The sequence below is a fragment of the Myxine glutinosa genome, chromosome 14, assembly GCF_964187855.1.
Source record: "Myxine glutinosa chromosome 14, kmMyxGlut1.1, whole genome shotgun sequence".
In the NCBI taxonomy this organism is placed as follows: Eukaryota; Metazoa; Chordata; class Myxini; order Myxiniformes; family Myxinidae; genus Myxine; species Myxine glutinosa.
In genome coordinates, this window is record NC_136274.1 from 54,043,413 (window position 1) to 54,063,678 (window position 20,266).

General features: G+C 42.4%; 1 protein-coding gene across 1 annotated transcript in view; it reads right to left on the reverse strand.

Moving 5' to 3' along the window:
• Nucleotides 1-302: 302 nt before the first annotated feature.
• Nucleotides 303-20,266, reverse strand: part of LOC137439778 (uncharacterized) — a 48,274-nt gene continuing 28,310 nt past the window's right edge. Inside the window, exons 11-15 of the mRNA XM_078767978.1 lie at nt 8,174-8,230; nt 8,017-8,088; nt 6,672-6,728; nt 6,509-6,580; nt 303-1,561 (exon numbers count right to left, since the gene is read on the reverse strand). Coding sequence (XP_078624104.1) covers nt 951-1,561; nt 6,509-6,580; nt 6,672-6,728; nt 8,017-8,088; nt 8,174-8,230 — 869 coding nt within the window. The 3' untranslated portion in view covers nt 303-950. The remainder of the gene's footprint in view (nt 1,562-6,508; nt 6,581-6,671; nt 6,729-8,016; nt 8,089-8,173; nt 8,231-20,266) is intronic.

Consider the following 20,266-nt stretch of genomic DNA (forward strand, 5'->3'; position numbering starts at 1 on the left):
TTGTCCCCTTTTCCCCCCTTCCTCTCTGCCCAAGTACAATCCTGCTGTTCTCACGAGCACTTCTTGGTGACAAGCCCACCATCATCCCATATCACCTGGCACCTAAATAACGGATATTTCATTACCTGAAAACAAACACTCAACCCCATATTACTGGTACCCACAAGCCTGTTATCCACCCATTCTTTGTCAGTAAATCCCATATCCACCACATCCCTAAGATTCAGGCGTCAATATCCATCCACTGTCTTACTCTTTCTTCCACAATGTTCGGTACTGTATAGATACAAAAAACCCACAAATTCAATCATAGAGGACTGCAATTGGCAACAAGCATACTACGACAAAGTATAACACCAGCAGATTCCAGTCGGGATAGACCTCAGTGAAGCAGACAGCCTTCAGCTCAAATAAATAATTTTGGCATGAAATGTGAGGAAATGCAATGTTGTGAAAACCCATCCCTTTTGGATGCTATTCCAAAAGCCTTGATGTCCATATACAACGCCTTGATGTCCATTGTTCACGCTTGATGGAATGGTCAGGTGATACATTAACACTACGTCTTCATTTATGCTTCTTGGTTTGTGCTTCCAAGACTTTTCTAGGATTGGTTGGGATTCAAAAACTTCTAAGTTTTTGGACGTGTGCTGGTGGATTTCTGGATGTGTGCCAGTGGATCGTAGTTCGGCCTTTATGTGCATAGTTGTGGTGATACTTTTTTGCAACCTGGGAGAAGGCGATGGTTTTCTCTTTCAACTTCACACAATCTTCCTGCACTCGTCCAATTGACTCAATCCTGCCATTTTCTTAAAGTGTATCGTTAATGTTCGGCATTTAATAAAACTTGTTCTCATTGCAGTTAAGCTGATCTCTTCATACAAATGTCAATTTGCCATGCTCGTCTGCCATTCTCCCGACTATTAACAGAAATTTGCTGACATTTCATTTTACAATTTGCCTTTCTCTTCTTTGCAATCTTTCCTCCCATTCATGTGAATTCGCATGTGCGCTGGTAGATTTGAGGATGAAGCAAATGCTTTCTTACAAAATGAGCATTCAAAAGGTTTCTCTCCCGTATGAGTTCGTTCGTGTGCTGCTAAACTATGATGATAAGCAAACGCCTTCTTACAAACTAGGCACTCGTAGGGCTTCTCACCTGTATGAATTCGCTCGTGAGTCTTCAAATTACAACGATGAGCAAATGCCCTTTTACAAATGGAGCAGTCATACGTCTTACCACGGATTTTCGTGTTGAAGTACACCGAGTCATAAGATTCCTCATTTCGTGTATGCACAGTAAAGTGTATTTTCAAGCCTGACAGTTTGGCAAAAGCCTTTCCACAGAGTGAACACTTGTAAGGAAGTTCTACATGAATCTTTTCATGCATTTGCAATTTATAACTGTCACCAGTGCTATAGAAACAGTAACTACATTTGTGCTGCTTGCCAAGAGAGTCTTGGTGACGAGTCTTCATGTGAAGCCGAAGATCCGTAGCTGCATGGAATGACTCGTTGCACTCCAAGCAAAACAAACACTGTGTGGGTTCCGCTGGTGTCACTGTGAGGTACCACAACAAAAATGCAACGATGGCACATTATTTATTTTAAAAAACAAAAACAAAAAACATTTTTATTGGAAAAACAGAACCGACACCATCATTTACATTTTGGGAGGGTGAATGGACAGAGAAGAGTAAAATATAAAATTGTCAATCAGCAAAGTGGTAAAATAAAAGTTTTTCAGTGAAATTATATTAAACACATGTAATGAAAGGTCGTAATGTGGCACAGCTCAACAAAACATGCGATGTCCCACAGAAAGAGAGAGAAAAGACAAGGAAACATGGACAGATACATTCAAAATACACCGCTCCCATGCCAAATAAATCAATATCCTCCAGCGCGGCATTGCCGGGGCGCCTTCGGCACCCCGGATGATGCTGCACCACTCTGCAGTTCATAGAGACTGTATTGGGAGGGAGAGGTGTACAATAATTGATAGATTAATTGCATATTTAAAATCAATAAATAATTGTCATAAAATATTTTCTTAATCAATTGGCAAATACTAATAGCATACCTAAACCACCAGTGCTTCATCCAAAGCTGTAATGTTTTGAAAATCAATTAAATAATTCATTAAACGGAAAAAAAATTAGTTGATTAAACAATAAATAATAATTAATCGATTAATTGATTAATCAATAAAGCAAAAATATCCTTTATAGCCACATCACTTGGTCACTGTCATGTCCAAATATCAGCTTCCTAGCTCAAAAGGTGCCTGAGATATTGCCCAGATGAAAAAGAAAATAAATAAATGATTAATAATGAAAATAAATAAATAATAATCATAAAATAATTAAATAATTAATCAATTGGCTAATAAAATAACTAAACCACCACCATTTCATCTGAATCTGTAACTTTAAAAAAATAATTAATCAAGTCATTAAACGAATAATTGAGTATTTAAGCGATTAATTGATTAATCAATAAATCAAAATAGCCTTTAAAGCCAAATTACTTGGTCATTGTTGTGTCCAAATATCAGCTTCCTAGCTCAAAAAGTGACCGTGATAATACCCAGAAGAGAAAGGAAATATATAAGTACTTAACCAATTGATTATAATAAAGTAATTAATTGATTAATCAAAAGCAAAAAATACGTTTTTGACAAAGGACTTGCTCACTATTGTGCCGAATTTCAGCTTCCTAGCTCAAAGGATGGCTGAGATATCGCCCGGACAAACAAACAAACAAACAAGAAAGAAACTGGAGTGCAAACTGAGTACTCCCTTTTAGCGCGTGTTATTGCCAAGCCCCCTTTAGTGCCGGGCAATGAAGTCATGCAGCGCCTGGAGAAGGAATAGGAAAAGAGCGGTGTACAATGATTGCAAACTTGTAAAACAATGAGAAGTCTGAACTCAATGGAGCCTATACTTACTCGAGTTATCATGAGTTACCTTGTAATAAAATATGGAAAGATTCCTACTATTTATAATTGAGGTGTGTTTACATTATAATAACGCTTTGTCAATTACCACCGCCACTAAAGGTGGACGGAGGTTGTGTTTTCATCCCTGTTTGTCTGTCTCTGAGTACAATATCACAAAGTTATGGATTGATTCTGATGAAACTTGGAGGACAGATTGAGTGTGTTACAAGGCCGAATTGATTAGACTTTGGTGAAGATTTTTTTTTCAAGTGATTCTTCACCATTGAGAGATCGGGCCAAAAACGATATATAGCACAATATCGCAAAAAGTTAAGGACCGATTTGGCCAAAACCTGGTGGACGAGTTTGGGTATCACTATCTGCCATGATCTTCCCTGGGAAAACCACATTTCCAAGCTGGCCTCGAAAAGCCAGTCACTGTCTGGGCATCCTCCGTCATGCGAAGTCCTTTCTGGGCACTTCTGAGCTCCTCACCACATACAAAGCTTTCATCCACAGCTCAATGGAATACTGTTCTCCCCTCTGGGCTGGTGCTCCTGTCTCACACCTAGCTCGGGCTCACGCTGTTGAGTCCAAAGTTTTCAGAATCATTGGAATCTCCCACGATGAAGCCGATTCCGAGGGACTGCAGGCAGGTTGGTGGTCTTTCTGTCTTCTACCGACTCCTCTCCAGCCTAGCTCCCCCAGCTCTGTCTGCTCTGTCCCCCAAATATTCTTTCAGATCACACAAGATCTGCCAGCAACCCTCTTCTGGTGAAACTGCTAAAATCAAGACTCTGCTCACCTTCACTCTTTCATTCTTCTTTTATCCCGCCTCTGGAACAAACTACCACACTCTCTTCAATCCCTCTTCTCCCACAAGGTCTTTAAAACAGTTGTTCACCACCATCTCTTATCTTCCCCCATCAAAAACCTTGATCTTTTCTACCCCCGTCAATACACCCCAAATCCACCTCTTTCAATCTCCAACTTTCTCTCCTGAAATTCCTAGCAGTGTCCATTTGTTTTATACCATGTAGCCCACACCCCCCCCCTTCCCGCCCCCCAAAAACCCAGCCCCCACCACCCCTTTCCCTTGCACAGATCTACCAACGTCCCTGTTCTCTACTGTCGTTGTGCTTGTGTGCTTCCCTGTCTCCCTCCCTCTTGTCTCCCACTCCCTTTTATTGTATGTTTATGTGCCCGTTTATGTTTTTGTGTTCAATGTGTTAGCTCTTACACGAGCCTCGACTTTATTATTATTTTTTTTTAAACAAAAAAAAAACGAGTGACAAGGTTATTAATTAGACAAGGACAAATTAATTAGACTTTGGTTAACGTACGGAGGCAGATCCACCTTTATCAGGGGGTAAACAATACAAAATGTAAACTGCTCAGCCTGGTGTAGGTATGCGCTCTACCGAGTGCCGCTCTAGTTCTTGAATGTTTTTTATTCCACCATCATATTGCACATGTAACATATAGCCGTGGGAGAAAAAGCTCAAGAAAAACAACATTATTTTCGCTGAGCAAAACTCAATTCAATGTCTCTATTAAATAATTTATATACTCTGTGGGGATAAATAAAAATGATAAGCCCCACCTCAAAAATAAAAACATAGAGATAATATCCCTGGGCACTCACCTGGTAGAATAAACAGTATACTGCACCGACTAAGGGTATTTCAAACCAATTTCAATGGTTGCTAGAAGATAGGGCTGCATGTCGAATCATACTAACATAATCATAAGACTTGGAGAAAAATAAATTGGGGGGGGCAACCCCCTGCCCCCACCCTCCCCCAACTCCATATACCTCCTCAGACCCCAATTTTTCCAATGCCTTGAACAAACATTGATACATCATGGGTGATGAAGGTTGTGGTGAAGTTTCATCGAAATTGCATGTGTAGTTTCTGAGAAGAAAGTAAATACCTATTTTGAGGGGTCAAACCTGGACCCACTTTGAACCCCGGTTGACCTCCTTAGACCCTGGTTTTTTTAATGCCGTGAACAAACTTTAGTCACAACACATCAAATATCATTTGTGCCAAGTTTGGTCACAATCCCTTCAGCGGTTTCAGAGAAGAAGTTGCAAGTGTTTACAGATGGACTGACGGACGACGCGCCGTCGCATAAGCTCCCCTCAACTTCGTTACAGGTGAGCTAAAAATCAAAATAACATTTGGCAATTCTCTGTATTTATGTCTGAACCTTATAGAATCAAAAACAGCTCAGCCGATCGCCATCAAATTTTGCATACTTACTGTGGGTACCCATTGTCAGGTCGTGCTATATTGCTTGTAGTTCCAATATTTTTTCCTAAGAATGTGCAAAAAGGGTATAGTAATGATGTCTCGACGTCACTTGCCAGGAGCCAATCACAGTGCACCTGGACTTGCACAGCCAATCAGCAGAATCTCACAACTTGTCACCAATCCACACGAAGCTTACATCAAGCTTCCTTTGTCTGGGCATTTATTGATTGCGAATAATGAAAATGTTTTGTTCAAGTAAAATTTATCTTCACGCTGCACTGACTAGGTCCTTGGCGATTAATACGATACCATTTTCAACTTTGTGCACTCGATGGTATAGGAGGAGATGCAAAACTGACAACACAGACATGGAATGTTATTATATAAAAATAAATTTCGCATCTCTTTATAAAGATCTTATTATACAGATACAGTATAGCCAAAAAGTTATCTTTTTATTCCAATACTATATTCCAACAGCAAAGAAAAACTAGAAAAGTGAATTCGATGCAAATGCATCGATGGATATGCCTCCGCCCACGTTAACCCACTGTTACGTATGATATCAATTAAATGGCACATCAAAAATTAAAGGTCACATGAGATAACGTGAATAAATGAATGAATGAATGATCGTTTTAAGGCCATTTTCCCCGCTAGAGCGGGGGTTAGCCTTGCGGGCCCCATGACAATCATGGTTCCCTGTTTGAGGCAATGTTTTTATGGCCGGATGCCCTTCCTGACGCCAACCCTTGATCACGCTCTTACGATGCGCAGGGATACGGTGTACCTATTCTAAATCGGGGTACACATCAGGATCATTCATCCCAGCAAGCTGGTACTCAATTTGCCGACCTCAGAAGGATGACAGGCTGAGTCAACCCCCCTGGCGTTAATTCAGCGATCGACCGGGATTCGAACCCAGGATCCTAGGATCCCAAGCCGGCACCCTAACCGCTAAGCCAACACCAGATAACGTGAGAGAGAAGAAAATAGATAAGCAGAAGAGAGAACATCATATGCTCCTAACTCGAGTCATGATGTGCAAAATGATTGTCAAAGGGCACATGCTCTTTGATCATTTGAACCCAAAATCAAATCGGTTCATCTTTGTATTGCATTCCATACTTGTGACAAGTTTGGTGGAAATCATTTCAGTGGTTCACACTGCCACTTTGAAAACAAAAGACCGATAATGGATGAACGGATGCACAGACCGACAGCCTTAACTTAAGGCATAATTAAGTTAAGCTAATTACAGTAAGATGATACAAATTTTAGTGCAGCATGTGTGAGTTTTTGCACTTACTGTCGGCAGGTTTTGTTGTCCCCATGATATTTTCGCAAACATCAAGTGGTTCTTCTTTCACGACAATGCAAACTGCAGTACAAACATCCAATAACATAACACCACATACTGATGGTGTCTTGCCAGTTGTGGCCAAGATTTTGAAGATAAAGGTAAAAATCACCTTGTGATGTAGAAACAGCAAAAGCCTCTGGTTGACCATTCAATGCACAAGATGAACCTGTAATAACGAAATGTCAAGTTTGCTCCGCAGAATATTCCCAGCTCAAACAAAAGACAAATCAATGACTTCAACAGGTCCGCGCTTACAGATAATACTCTTTCGAGCCACGGACTTTCTTGGCGGTTCTCATCTGAAAATGCGTGCAATAATCCAGAGGACCATAAAAGACAGTACAGGAGGGCCTTGCCGTTCATTCATTTCATTCTTGAAATCCCCGTGAACCACAAATCCACAATGCGCAAACTTAAGAAGTAATGGGGGAAATAAGGTTAGGGACTTCAACTTTAAAATTTGTCACCCGTTTTTGCCAAACTGTACCCTTAATTAACATTCTTGTGCATTGTTTTTGTGCTATTTATTTTCATGAATAAAAGTTATTAAGAACATAAAATAAAATATTTTTCCTGTATTAAGAGCATGGAAGCAAATTTATTTTCTCGAGTTATTAAGATCATGAAACTTACCTTCAATAATAATAATGTCCATGGTATGTCTGTAAATGGTGAGTCCCCGGCTTTGGGGAATCCCCATCTCCCCTTCCCTCCAAGGTACTGATGCAAATGGTAAGTCATCGCTATCAACTCCGCTCCAGCCAATCAGAGCCAGGGTTAGTGGTGACTGAGTCAACCAATGGGTGTTCAGAGTACAGAGTACCAATTACGTCATGACTGATGAACCAATCGGTGTCGTTCTTACATAGACATGCTTATAAATGTACAATCTCTTACCTTTACCGTTCTCTTGCTGTGAATTACCTTGAGTACAGCACGAAAAGCTTCGGTTATTGTTATTATATTGTGTTTGTTTTCTTTTATTTTAATAATAATGAAAAACTTGATCCAATAATGCAATGGCGATGTTGATGGTGGTGACAATAAAGACGAGTTGATGAAGAAGATGGTGTCGGGGGGTTTGAGGAGTTGATTGTGTTATGGCCCATGTTAATTAGGTGAATAAATGTGGAAAATAATTTGTCAATCCGCGATTATTCGAGCACATTGACCATAATCCACAAACCTTGCATCAATAAATTAATCGTGATGGAGTGAATCAGTGGAGGGGAAACCCAAGAATAGCAAGACCATCCTGTTCCCAACTTTCAGGTGGTACTCTGCATTGTATGATGCACTCTGATCAGAGGTGGAGAAATCTCTGGTCTACAGAGTAACAAGTACATCTCGATAAGAAACTAAGGTAGAAGTTATGAAGAGGCCTTCGATTGTGTTGTTCATGTTGTTCAATGACCTTCAGTTACATACTTCTGTAACTGTGCTGTTGTGCTCACCATTTTCAGATTGTACAGAGTTTTGTGTTGTTCCACGAGAAATAAGAAACGGCTCTTCTTTTACAGCATTAACTGCAGCACATTGTCGGAAAACGGGTTATTTTTGACGTTATCATGAAAAATGCTCCAAAGATTATGCAACCAAAGGTATAATTACCTGGTGATGTATACATTGCTAAAGCTTCAGGTTCCACCTTCAACACACCATTGAAACCTGCAAAATTAAAAATTGTGACAAAGATTAATCTCAAAGAGAAAAACAAACAAACACACATACACCTCGACTTTAGCCCACCTGAACTTTTGTCCGGTGAGTTTATTGCGATTGTGAAGTGTCCGTAGGTTAGATCGTGCAGTGTTACGATCGCACGCGCGCACGCACGCACGCACGCACACACACACACACACACACACACACACACACACACACACACACACACACACACCTCAAAAATGAAGTGAAAACAGCCTGGAAGCTGAAGAGGCCAACATTGTACCAGTGATATATAATTGGAGCAATGGGAATAACAAAGAAGAGCCTCACAAAGATCCTACAAACCATCCCTGGGAACAGTACCTCAAACAAACTAGAGTTGGAGGCTGTCCGGTGCTCAGTGACGATCCTGAAAAGAGCCCTTAGAACAAAACAACTTCACAACTTAGCCCATGAATCGAAATCCTTCACCGTAGTGGGGCTGGATACTTCAAGTCTTGGGAGGACTCCGTTCCACCTTCTAAAACTTAAATTATGGAGATACCAATCAACTACACACACACACACACACACACACACACACACACACACACACACACACACACACACACACACACACACACACACACACACACACACACGCACACACACCAAAAAAAATTCACTACAAAAAAAAATAAATTCGGTGAACAATTGTTTACATTTGTGAAATGTTATTAGAATGTTTAAAAAGTATGAAAAAAGATTGAGATTGAAATGAGTAGTAAAACCAACTCCTTCACACGTTATTTAAAATATTGCTTTCAAATATGCGACAGCTGTAGAGGAATTGGCCTGACGGTGCAATGCAAAAATCGAAAGAGAAACTCCGTATGACATGTAAGAAAATTATTTCGGTAGCATCTTGAAAAATATCTTCAATTATAATCGGTCGCATCAATAAAAATATCTTCAATCAAAACCGATGGCATTGTTAAAAATATAATCTTCAATCATAACCGGTGGCATCTTTAAAAATATCTTCTTCAATCAAAACCGAAGGCATGGTTAAAAATATAATTTTCAATCATAACCGGTGGCATCATTAAAAAATATCTTCTTCAATCAAAACTGATGGCATCGTTAAAAATATAATCTTCAATCATAACCGGTGGTATCGTTAAAAATATAATCTTCAATCATAACCAGTGGAATCATTAAAAATATTATCTTCAATAATGACTGGTGGCATCTTTAAAAATATCTTCTTCAATCAAAACCGATGGCATGGTTAAAAATATAATCTTCAATCATAACGAATGGCATTGTTAAAAATATAATCTTCAATCATAACCGATGGCATCATTAAAAAATATCTTCTTCAATCAAAACTGATGGCATCGTTAAAAATATAATCTTCAATCATAACCGGTGGTATCGTTAAAAATATAATCTTCAATCATAACCGATGGCATCATTAAAAATATAATCTTCAATCATAACCAGTGGAATCATTAAAAATATAATCTTCAATCATAACCGATGGCATCATTAAAAAATATATTATTCAATCATAACCTGTGGATTCATTAAAAATATAATCTTAAATCAAAACTGACAGCATCATTAAAAATAAAATCTTCAATCATAACCAGTGGCATCTTTAAAAATATAATCTTCAATCAAAACTGATTGCATCTTTAAAAATAAAATCTTGAATCATAATCGGTGGCATCTTTAAAAATATAATCTTCAATCATAACCGGTGGCATCTTTAAAAATATAATCTTCAATCAAAACCGGTGGCATCTTTAAAAATATAATCTTCAATCATAACCGGTGGAATTATTTAAAATATTATCTTCAATCAAAACCGATGGCATCTTTAAAAATATTGTCGTGCAACTCCGGTTAACACCAGAGTCGCGGATGGCATAAACGGTCTTATTCGGAGGCAACTACCCAAACACAGATTCAGCTATGGCCGCGCAATTGTTATGGCAATTGTTACGGTTCTCTACGCCGGCCTTCTTCCCCTTACCAAGGGGGGATTAATCCCCTTGTCTTTACTGGGCTTGGCGGAGCCGAGACTTGAGACGTCCCTCCCGGACACACGCGGAGTAGGGTTTCGGGACTACTTTTCGCTCGTACCTAATTCCCCGCGCTGCCCTGGGAGCGAGGAAACAAGCCTCGCATGAACCACGTGTGATGTGAGTACGCCGAGCGGATTGCGTACACGTGGTCTGCACAGTCTTAATTAATGGAACCCGATTGGAGGTGATCTTATTCGTGCCACGCTTAGTCAAATGAGAAAACCACAGGAACGATCGAATCAGGAAGAAAGGAAGAACAAAAGGGTTTAATTATTCATCCGCAGCTCAATGGAATACTGTTCTCCCCTATGGGCCGGTGCTCCTGCCTCACACCTAGCTCGGCTTCACGCTGTTGAAACCAAAGCTTTCAGAATTATTGGAATCTCCCGCGATGAAGCTATCTCTGAGGGCCTTTCACTCACTCACCGCAGGCAGGTAGGTGGTCTTTCTGTCTTCTACCGACTCCTCTCCGGCCTTGCACCCCCAGCTCTCTCTGTGCTCTGTCCCCCAAATATTCCTACAGGTCGCACAAGATCTGCCAGCAACCCTCTGATGGTTAAACTGCCGAAATATCGGCTCTCTGCTCACCTTCACTCTTTCATTCCTCTTTTCTCCCGCCTCTGGAACAAACTCCCTCACTCCCTTCAATCCCACTCCTCCCTCCAGGTCTTTAAAACAGCTGTTCACCACCATCTCTTATCTTCCCCCATCCAAAACCTTGATCTTTTCTACCCCCGCTAATTCACCCCAGATCCACCTTGTTTGAAATTCCAACTTCTTTCCTGGAAGTCCTGGCAGTGTCCATATGTTTTATACCTCTCCCACTGCCCCCTTCCCATGCCCCCCCCCCCAAAGCCCTCGCCCTCTCTCAGATCTCTCGATGTCTCCATGTCTCTCGGTCCCTGCTCTCAAATGTTGTGTTTGTGTCCTTCCCCCTCTCTCCCCATCTTGTCTACCGCTCCCGATGTTATATGTTTTATGTGTCGGTTTGTCTTTCTGTGTGATTAATGTTCGCTCTTTCACGAGCCTCGATCTTGTATACAACAAAAAAAAAAAAAAAAAAAAAAAAATTCCCACACGTATATACAAGTTCAAGGACGAAGAGACACAGAGCAACCTTAAGCAGCCTTAACTTATCCCTTGGACAACGGGCCCGTCTCACACTCACACAGGGAATTGCAGAAGGGTAGATGTTCCCCAACGCGTCCAGAGATGGTCCCCGTCCGGCTCTCCACGGCCCCGGCACGTCCCGCGAAGATGGTGGCAGGTGAAGGCAGGGACTCGTAGCGCGTCTCCTGAACAAACAGATGATGGGGCGGAACGGCAAAGGGCGGACTTTAGCGCGGCTGGCGGTTACTCAGCCGTTCTCTCTCGCGCGTCTCAAATGCGCGGTATTCAGTTCAAGCGCGTCTGGCTGCGCCCGTGTATCTCTACCCCTCTCGTGCAAGTGCGTGACGTTCATCAAGTTCATCAACTGCCACGAGTCCTCCTTTGCTCTCGGCTTTCCCGCGCTAGTCCTTTATCTTTCTCTCTCGCAGCAAGTCCTCTATCTTTCTCTCACGCAGCAAGTCCTCTTTCTTTCTCTCTCGCAGCAAGTCCTTTGCTGTAAGTCCTTCGCTGTAAATCCTTCGCTGTAAGTCCTTTGCTGTAAGTCCTCTTGAGGGCTTTCGCGCAGCCTGTTTTATAGTTATGCCCCCCGAACCTTCTAGAACTCACTCGTACCTTCTCACCATGGGAGGAGGACGGAAAATGGAGGCTGCGGAAGTGCTTAACTGCAGCGCGCCGGCGTAGCTCCGGTCCTGTACGGGGATTAACTCAAGCGGGCACAGGTTTAACAGGGGATGCAAAATAATACAAGGGTTTATTCAAATAAAAGAAAGGACAGGAAAAGCACGCGCCGGTAATGAAATAAGGTAACTAATCGGGACGTCCCCACACACAGATTTCGGAAACAAGACGAGGGAATCTGAATTAAGGAAAAGAACACGTCATGTGATTGTGAACGTGCAACTCGGTCTTATCTGTCTTTGTCGTCCTGTCCTAGGCCGCCGTCCAACACGCGGCTCCCTTCGTCCCGCGGCACGCCCTGCTCCAAAGCACCGAGCACCGCTCCCAGCACCACGAGAAAGCACCGCGCGACAAACGCAGGCCGGCGACTCCAAACGAGGTCAATGGTCAGCGAACTCCACCCGGGCCACAACCAAACTCGGGCTGTGCAAGACGTAGAAAGCCGTACGCCGCTAGAGACTGCCAGAGCACGAGCGTAGATGTCCAGGGATCTCCCAGAAATCTAACTCGGGATCGCACAAAACTGCCAGGGCCAGGAATCTCACTGGTGCGCAACTGCTTTGGACCAACTCGCCCGTAACTCACTCACTCCCTCTCTCTGAACTCAACTCTTTCCAACCAACTCCTCAAACGAACTGCCCGGGATCTCACCACTCGACCACGCTGCTCAACTCAACTGCAATCTGCACGCAGAGTTCCGCTCGCTCTTTTTATATCCTCGGGCCGTGACATCAGCCACGGCGTGGCACACAACCAATCAGTCTCCTCCACCGACTCGCCGGCTCGCCAAGGTGCACGCCCACTGCGTCACCCTCACTCCCGCTCCTTGCTCCTGGTGTCATAGCGTGTGCTATTCGAGGTGGATAGGCCTGTTGGAGGTGTAAATGGCGGCGGCCATGCGGCGGTTTCCTGGCCTGGTTTCTTCCTAAGTCATGTCAGGGAAGGGCGTTATTTAGTGTTGCACTAAGGATCCGTCGGAATGTCTATGTTGGTCTGCAGTGCCAAAAGGGACAAAGGTTTGGCTAACCAGGTGAGGACACACAGGGGCGCTACTCCTTAATCTCTACACTACTCATCACTCGAACCTCCTGGTAGATTTACAAGTATACATCTTAACCCGACAAAACGCCTACACATGAACTTATTACAGGTAGTTTTCCTTACCGCGACACCTCGAAGCATGTTACCTACTCAGCTCTATCTGGTCTACATATCACTACCCGCCAGACATAACAATATAATCTTCAATCAAAACCGGTGGCATCATTCAAAGTATAATCTTCAATCAAAACCGGTGGCATCTTTAAAAATATAATCTTCAATCATAACCGGTGGCATCATTCAAAATATAATCTTCAATTATAACCGGTGGTATCTTTAAATATATATTTGGTCATATGCGAAAAGCCACTTTTTATCCCGAATGGATCTGACACAGCTCGTTCATTTCTCACAAAAACTGCAGCTATTTCAGAATCCGTTGGATAATCATAACACCGCTGATATTTGCTGGCCCTGTGGGCAATGACCATTCTCAATGGTAATACATCGGTGCGCTGAAATCTAGCGAGTTATTTGCCATTTCAAAATCTAGCCCATTAACCTGACAATTGAGCATTATTGGAACTTGCTGACAATTGAGCATTATTGGAACAATTGGGAGGCCCAAATGAAAATGTAAAATATCAGAAATTGAAGGCTTTTTTTTATTTTAAACGATTTATATGAACATCCATTAAATCATATCACACGCAAATCATCAAAATGTAAACAGTATTTGTAGAATTTCAATAACAGCCACATCACTGTTCATATTGGTAAATATTATTCCATAGTTTGTAAAAAACGGAAAATTGGAAAAATTGGAAAAAGATTGGAAAAACGATAAAGCCTATTTTACTCCAGGGGGTCCCAGGATTACCCACCCAAAATTTCGTTGCCATCGGTTCAGCCGTTTTTGCGGTTCCTGGGAACAGACAGACAGACAGACAGACATTTGGTGAATTTTAGTAAGATGGTTTGTTCAAGGTCTCTTTGGAAAAGTTCCATAACATCATATCTAGTGGCAACATTTGCAGGAACTGCCAAATGTTCTTCCAAAGTCTGATTTGAATCAAGTGCATAGAGTTGTGCATATTTTCTCTTTTGCCCTTTGGCAGGGTCACAAACACCAGCTGGTTGCATGATGGACACTCTCACGGATGGTAACCAAGACCCGGGAGGGCATTGCGATCTCAGCATTCCACCAAGCGATTGCGAAAGAAACAAGAAAGAGCAATCAGAGATTGCAAAGCCTCGCCAGGATGTAATTTCAGTGGTTTTTTAAGGCTTTTGTGTTAAAGCAAATATGGCGGCCGAACCACGTGACCGATGACGTCATCATTTTTTTTTTCTCCACTAATTTATTCCTAGATTATGCTCAAGAAATTTCATCTTGATCGGATGAAGTTTTGTACTTGTCAAATTATGACGTCATAATAGAGGCACCTATGACATCATCATTAACATATTTTATTCCCTATGGAGAGTTCTTTACACTGAGCCATATCTCAAAAAAAAAATATATTCAGCGCTTTCGGAGATATAGAGGTACAAATTTTTTTGTTTTTCCAAGACGGCGGCCTAACCACGTGACATATGACGTCATAATTATCATTTAAAAATTCTGCAGGTGGAGTTGCACCTATGGTGAAAATTTCCTGTCAATCGGACCAACGGTTGCAGAAAAAATAATATTTATTCTGTGCGGACAAACAGACTCAAATGCAATACGTTCTCCTCAGGCGCGGGTAATTATTGTAATTCCAACATTGAATTATTGTAATTCCAAAGCCAGTCGCCGACTGGGCATCCTCTGTCATGTGAAGTCCTTCCTTGGCACACCTGAGCTCCTCACCACATACAAGGCTTTCATCTGCAGCTCTATGGAATACTGCTCTCCCCTCTGGTCTGGTGCTCCTGCCTCACACCTAGCTCGTCTTCACGCTGTTGAAACCAAAGCGTTCAGAATCATTGGAATCTCCCGCGATGAAGCTAACTCCAAGGGCCTTTCACTCACTCACCGCAGGCAGGTTGGTGGTCTTTCCGTCTTCTACCGACTCCTCTCTGGCCTTGCCCCCCCCCCCCCAGCTCTCTCTGGGCTCTGTCCCCCAAATATTCCTACAGGTCGCACAAGATCTGCCTGCAACCTTCTTATGGTTAAACTGCCAAAATCAAGACTTTCTGCTCACCTTCACTCCTTCATTCCTCTTTTCTCCCACCTCTGGAACAAACTCCCTCACTCTCTTCAATCCCACTCCACCCTTCAGGTCTTTAAAACAGCTGTTCACCACCATCTCTTATCCTCCCCCATCCAAAACCTTGATCTTTTCTACCCCCGCTAATTTCGGCCTTGTGTTTTATACCTCTCCCCCCCCCCCCCCACCCCCTTCCCACGCCTCCCCCCCCCCCCAAGCCCTCTCCCGCCCACACATCTCCCTGCTCTCAAATGTTGTGGTTGTGTGCTTCCCCTTCTCTCCCCATCTTGTCTTCCGCTCCCTCTTTTTGTATATTTTGTTTGTCTGGTTGATTTGTTTGTGAAACAAGTCAAGTGAATCCACTTGGATTCCGCCCAGGTTGGCACATGGAAATTATGATGTAGCATAATTATCATCTCGGGTCAAGATTTGAAATTATGCCATGGTTTTTGTAAAATTGCTACTAGTATTCACATTATGTACTTTCACCAAAACATACATCATCATAGAAACATACATAGAATTTGGGTCCTCTGGGTCATTTGGGTCCTCTGGGTCATTTGGGTCCTCTGGGTCATTTGGGTCCTCTGGGTCATTTGGGTCCTCTGGGTCATTTGGGTCCTCTGGGTCATTTGGGTCCTCTGGGTCATTTGGGTCCTCTGGGTCATTTGGGTCCTCTGGGTCATTTGGGTCCTCTGGGTCATTTGGGTCCTCTGGGTCATTTGGGTCCTCTGGGTCATTTGGGTCCTTTGGGTCATTTGGGTCCTCTGGGTCCTCTGGGTCATTTGGGTCCTCTGGGTCCTCTGGGTCCTCTGGGTCATTTGGGTCCTCTGGGTCCTCTGGGTCATTTGGGTCCTTTGGGTCCTCTGGGTCATTTGGGTCCTCTGGGTCATTTGGGTCCTCTGGGTCATTTGGGTCCTCTGGGTCATTTGGGTCCTCTGGGTCATTTGGGTCATTTGGGTCCTCTGGGTCATTTGGGTCCTCTGGGTCATTTGGGTCCTCTGGGTCATTTGGGTCCTCTGGGTCCTCTGGGTCATTTGGGTCCTCTGGGTCATTTGGGTCCTCTGGGTCATTTGGGTCCTCTGGGTCATTTGGGTCATTTGGGTCCTCTGGGTCATTTGGGTCCTCTGGGTCATTTGGGTCCTCTGGGTCATTTGGGTCCTCTGGGTCATTTGGGTCCTCTGGGTCCTTTGGGTCCTCTGGGTCCTCTGGGTCATTTGGGTCCTCTGGGTCATTTGGGTCCTCTGGGTCATTTGGGTCCTCTGGGTCATTTGGGTCCTCTGGGTCATTTGGGTCATTTGGGTCCTCTGGGTCATTTGGGTCCTCTGGGTCATTTGGGTCATTTGGGTCCTCTGGGTCATTTGGGTCCTCTGGGTCATTTGGGTCCTCTGGGTCATTTGGGTCCTCTGGGTCATTTGGGTCCTCTGGGTCATTTGGGTCCTCTGGGTCATTTGGGTCCTCTGGGTCATTTGGGTCCTCTGGGTCATTTGGGTCCTCTGGGTCATTTGGGTCCTCTGGGTCATTTGGGTCCTCTGGGTCATTTGGGTCCTCTGGGTCATTTGGGTCCTCTGGGTCATTTGGGTCCTCTGGGTCATTTTGGTCCTCTGGGTCATTTTGGTCCTCTGGGTCATTTGGGTCCTCTGGGTCATTTGGGTCCTCTGGGTCCTCTGGGTCATTTGGGTCCTCTGGGTCATTTGGGTCCTATATTCCTATCCTATAACATATATATCTCCTATAACCTATCCTATAAATATAGATTTGATGACGTCATGTTTACACATCTGAGCGACAGAAATGAGCGACAGAAATGGGTGACAGAAACTAGCTTCACTTTTGAGCGCCCGAAATTCCCAGGCAAACGCTATAACGCACCAGGTTTACAACCTGTGCGTTAATAAATGTTAGCTCTTCCACGAGCCTCGATTCAGTGTACAAAAAAAAAAAAAAAAAAAAATTGGATGGAAAACGTTTGCCATAACAAGGTCACCTGAGTATAAAGTATTACAAATGATGGTGAGACATGGTGCAGATTAAGAATGGATAGTTTATCTTGGTGGCAGCACTTTGTAAACTTAAGTGCAGATGTTTTTTCCTTGGGAAAAAAATGTATATATTTTCCTGCACACCATGGGCAAGTACCTTCCATTTGTCCTACGGAGTGTCTTTCTGGGAGCAGTACAGGTGTAGTTTGTTCCACGAAGTCCAGTCTCGCTCTATTTTGCTGGCGTTGATATGTCCTTCTCCTTCTCAATCTTGATTTCAGGGTATTCATTCTCCGTCTTTCTTCTCTCTGCTCCTCAGTTTCTACGGATCTTCTCATTCTTTGATACTGGGCATTCATTGCTCGCCTATCCTGTGCTTGCTTTTCTGTTTCCGCATCTCTTCTCACCTGGCGAGCCTTCCTTTCTTTCCTTCCCGTCACACTTTTCCTTGTACGTTTTGGCATATTTCACAGGAGGAAAAAAAAAAAAAAATCCTTAATGTAAAGTGAACGCGACCCGTGCCACATGGCCACCGAGGCGGCAACAAATAGGTACAGTAAGGGTTATGCCGTCACTTGCCAGGAGCCAATCACACTGCACTTAGCCTCGCGCAGCCAATCAACGACGTTTCGCAACTCATCGCCAAGCCACAAGAACACGTGGTTCACCCTTGCTTCGTCTGGCCATTTATCCCATGTGAATAATGCAAATGGTTTTGTCAAAATCAATTTCTTTTTGACCCGCACTGCTTGGGTCCTTGGCGATTAATATGGTACCATTTTCAACTTTGTGTGACCAGTGGCTTGGGAGGAGATGCCAATATGACACACGAGCGGATCTTATTATACGATTCCTCTTCATCAAAGCACGTGCCATTAAACTGTATAAGGATACAAATGCTATCTTACATTACCAGTGAATACTTACGCAGCCTGACTTTGCAGATTACTCTCTGCTGTTTATGCTGTTACCTGAGCTCTCTGGTTCCGGCATCTGATACCTGGTTGTGTCAAATATTATCTGTCTAATACCGACTTCGTGTGCTCTCTCCGCATGGTTTCTTCTGATTCTGATGCACCATGCTCTGTTACAGAACTTCGATTCTGTGACTTTTCAGTCTGTATTAGGTTGTGGAGGTTCAAAAAAAATCACAAGAGTGGGTCCTCCAAATGCCATTACCCAGGAGACATTTTGAACTTCTTCCCTGAGATTTTGAGATTTGATGACAGAGAAACCATTTTGGCCGAACCCAAAAAATCTCATTTAAGGTTTTTTTTCTCCACTGATTATTTATGTTTGGGATGTATGCCATGATATCCAGGTGGGTGTGAAGTCGACATTTGGGCAATTCGAGAAAATCAAGTTGTAGTCAGGGGGAAATCCAGTTGACCCCTTCAAAAAACAAGTCATAGAGGTTTTTGCATTTTTGGCATCCTTGGGACTCCTAGTCAACATTTCTGGATGATAACATTAAATTTAGGCGGTGGCATTTTTTAAATTTGCGTATTTTCAAAATGGCTGCCACCCGCAACTAGCAAAACAACCACTAGCACATCTCAGCAACTAATGGGTTGATTTTGTTGGTTTTACTATCAAATTATAGGTTTCCTAGGTTGCTGAATCGATTTGTGAGGTGACCGAAGCATTTCAAGGTCAAGGTCACTTGTACAAGGTCAATGTTTATGTCAATTTTGACCCCCAAACCAATAAAATGACATGGCCAGTTATTTTTAAATTTTGATTAACTCAATTGCTACTTAAGTTTATGTTTTAGGGTGTTGCGTTCATTTCCCACTTCACTGATGCAATTCATGGTCAAGGTATGTATATTATGTATATTTAGCATAGATACTACCAGAAAGTTGTTGGTCAACAGTTTCAATTGTTTTTTCCCTTTATCCCCAGGTTCCCGAACAGATTTTGCTAGATCATATCACAAACAGGCTGGCAAATTCTTAAATTCAATTCAATTCAATTCAATTCAATTCTTAAACATTGACTGCGACATACAAGATACAATAACAAAGATAAATGAGGAATATTTGCATTACTCTTACCTTGTAGAGTCTTGTGACATGCAAATGTGAGAACTTTACATCAAAAATATTATGCATGTACCCAGCCTGTTTGTGATATGATCTAGCAAAATCTGTTCAGGAACCTGGGGATAAAGGGAAAAAACAATTGAAACTGTTGACCAACAACTTTCTGGTAGTATCTATGCTAAATAGACATACTATGTGACTCCAACACTCTGCAAAGGAACTTTTGTTTGGTAAAAGATTATACAAACCCATTCATTGATTGATGCCGTTTTTTGTTTCCAGGTTATAAAATGACCTTGACCTCAACACTATGACCTTGACCATGAATTGCATCAGTGAAGTGGGAAATGAACGCAACACCCTAAAACATAAACTTAAGTAGCAATTGAGTTAATCAAAATTTTAAAATAACTGGCCATGTCATTTTATTGGTTTGGGGGTCAAAATTGACATAAACATTGACCTTGTACAAGTGACCTTGACATGCTTCAGTCACCTCACAAATCGATTCAGCAACCTAGGAAACCTATAATTTGATAGTAAAACCAACAAAATCAACCCATTAGTTGCTGAGATGTGCTAGTGGTTGTTTTGCTAGATGCGGGTGGCAGCCATTTTGAAAATACGCAAATTTTTAAAATGCCACCGCCTAAATTTAATGTTATCATCCAGAAATGTTGACTAGGGGTCCCAAGGATGCCAAAAATACAAAAACCTCTATGACTTGTTTTTTGAAGGGGTTTAGTTGGATTTTGCATGTTTTCCCCCTGACTATTGGCTGCCATGGAACTGAACAAGTAAACGAAAAAAACATGTTTTAGGGCTACCCTTTAAAAAAGTTTTTAAAGTTTTAAAAAGTTTTAGGTTATTTTAAAAAGGTTTTAAACTTTCTTTTTTTAATTTTTATTCAATT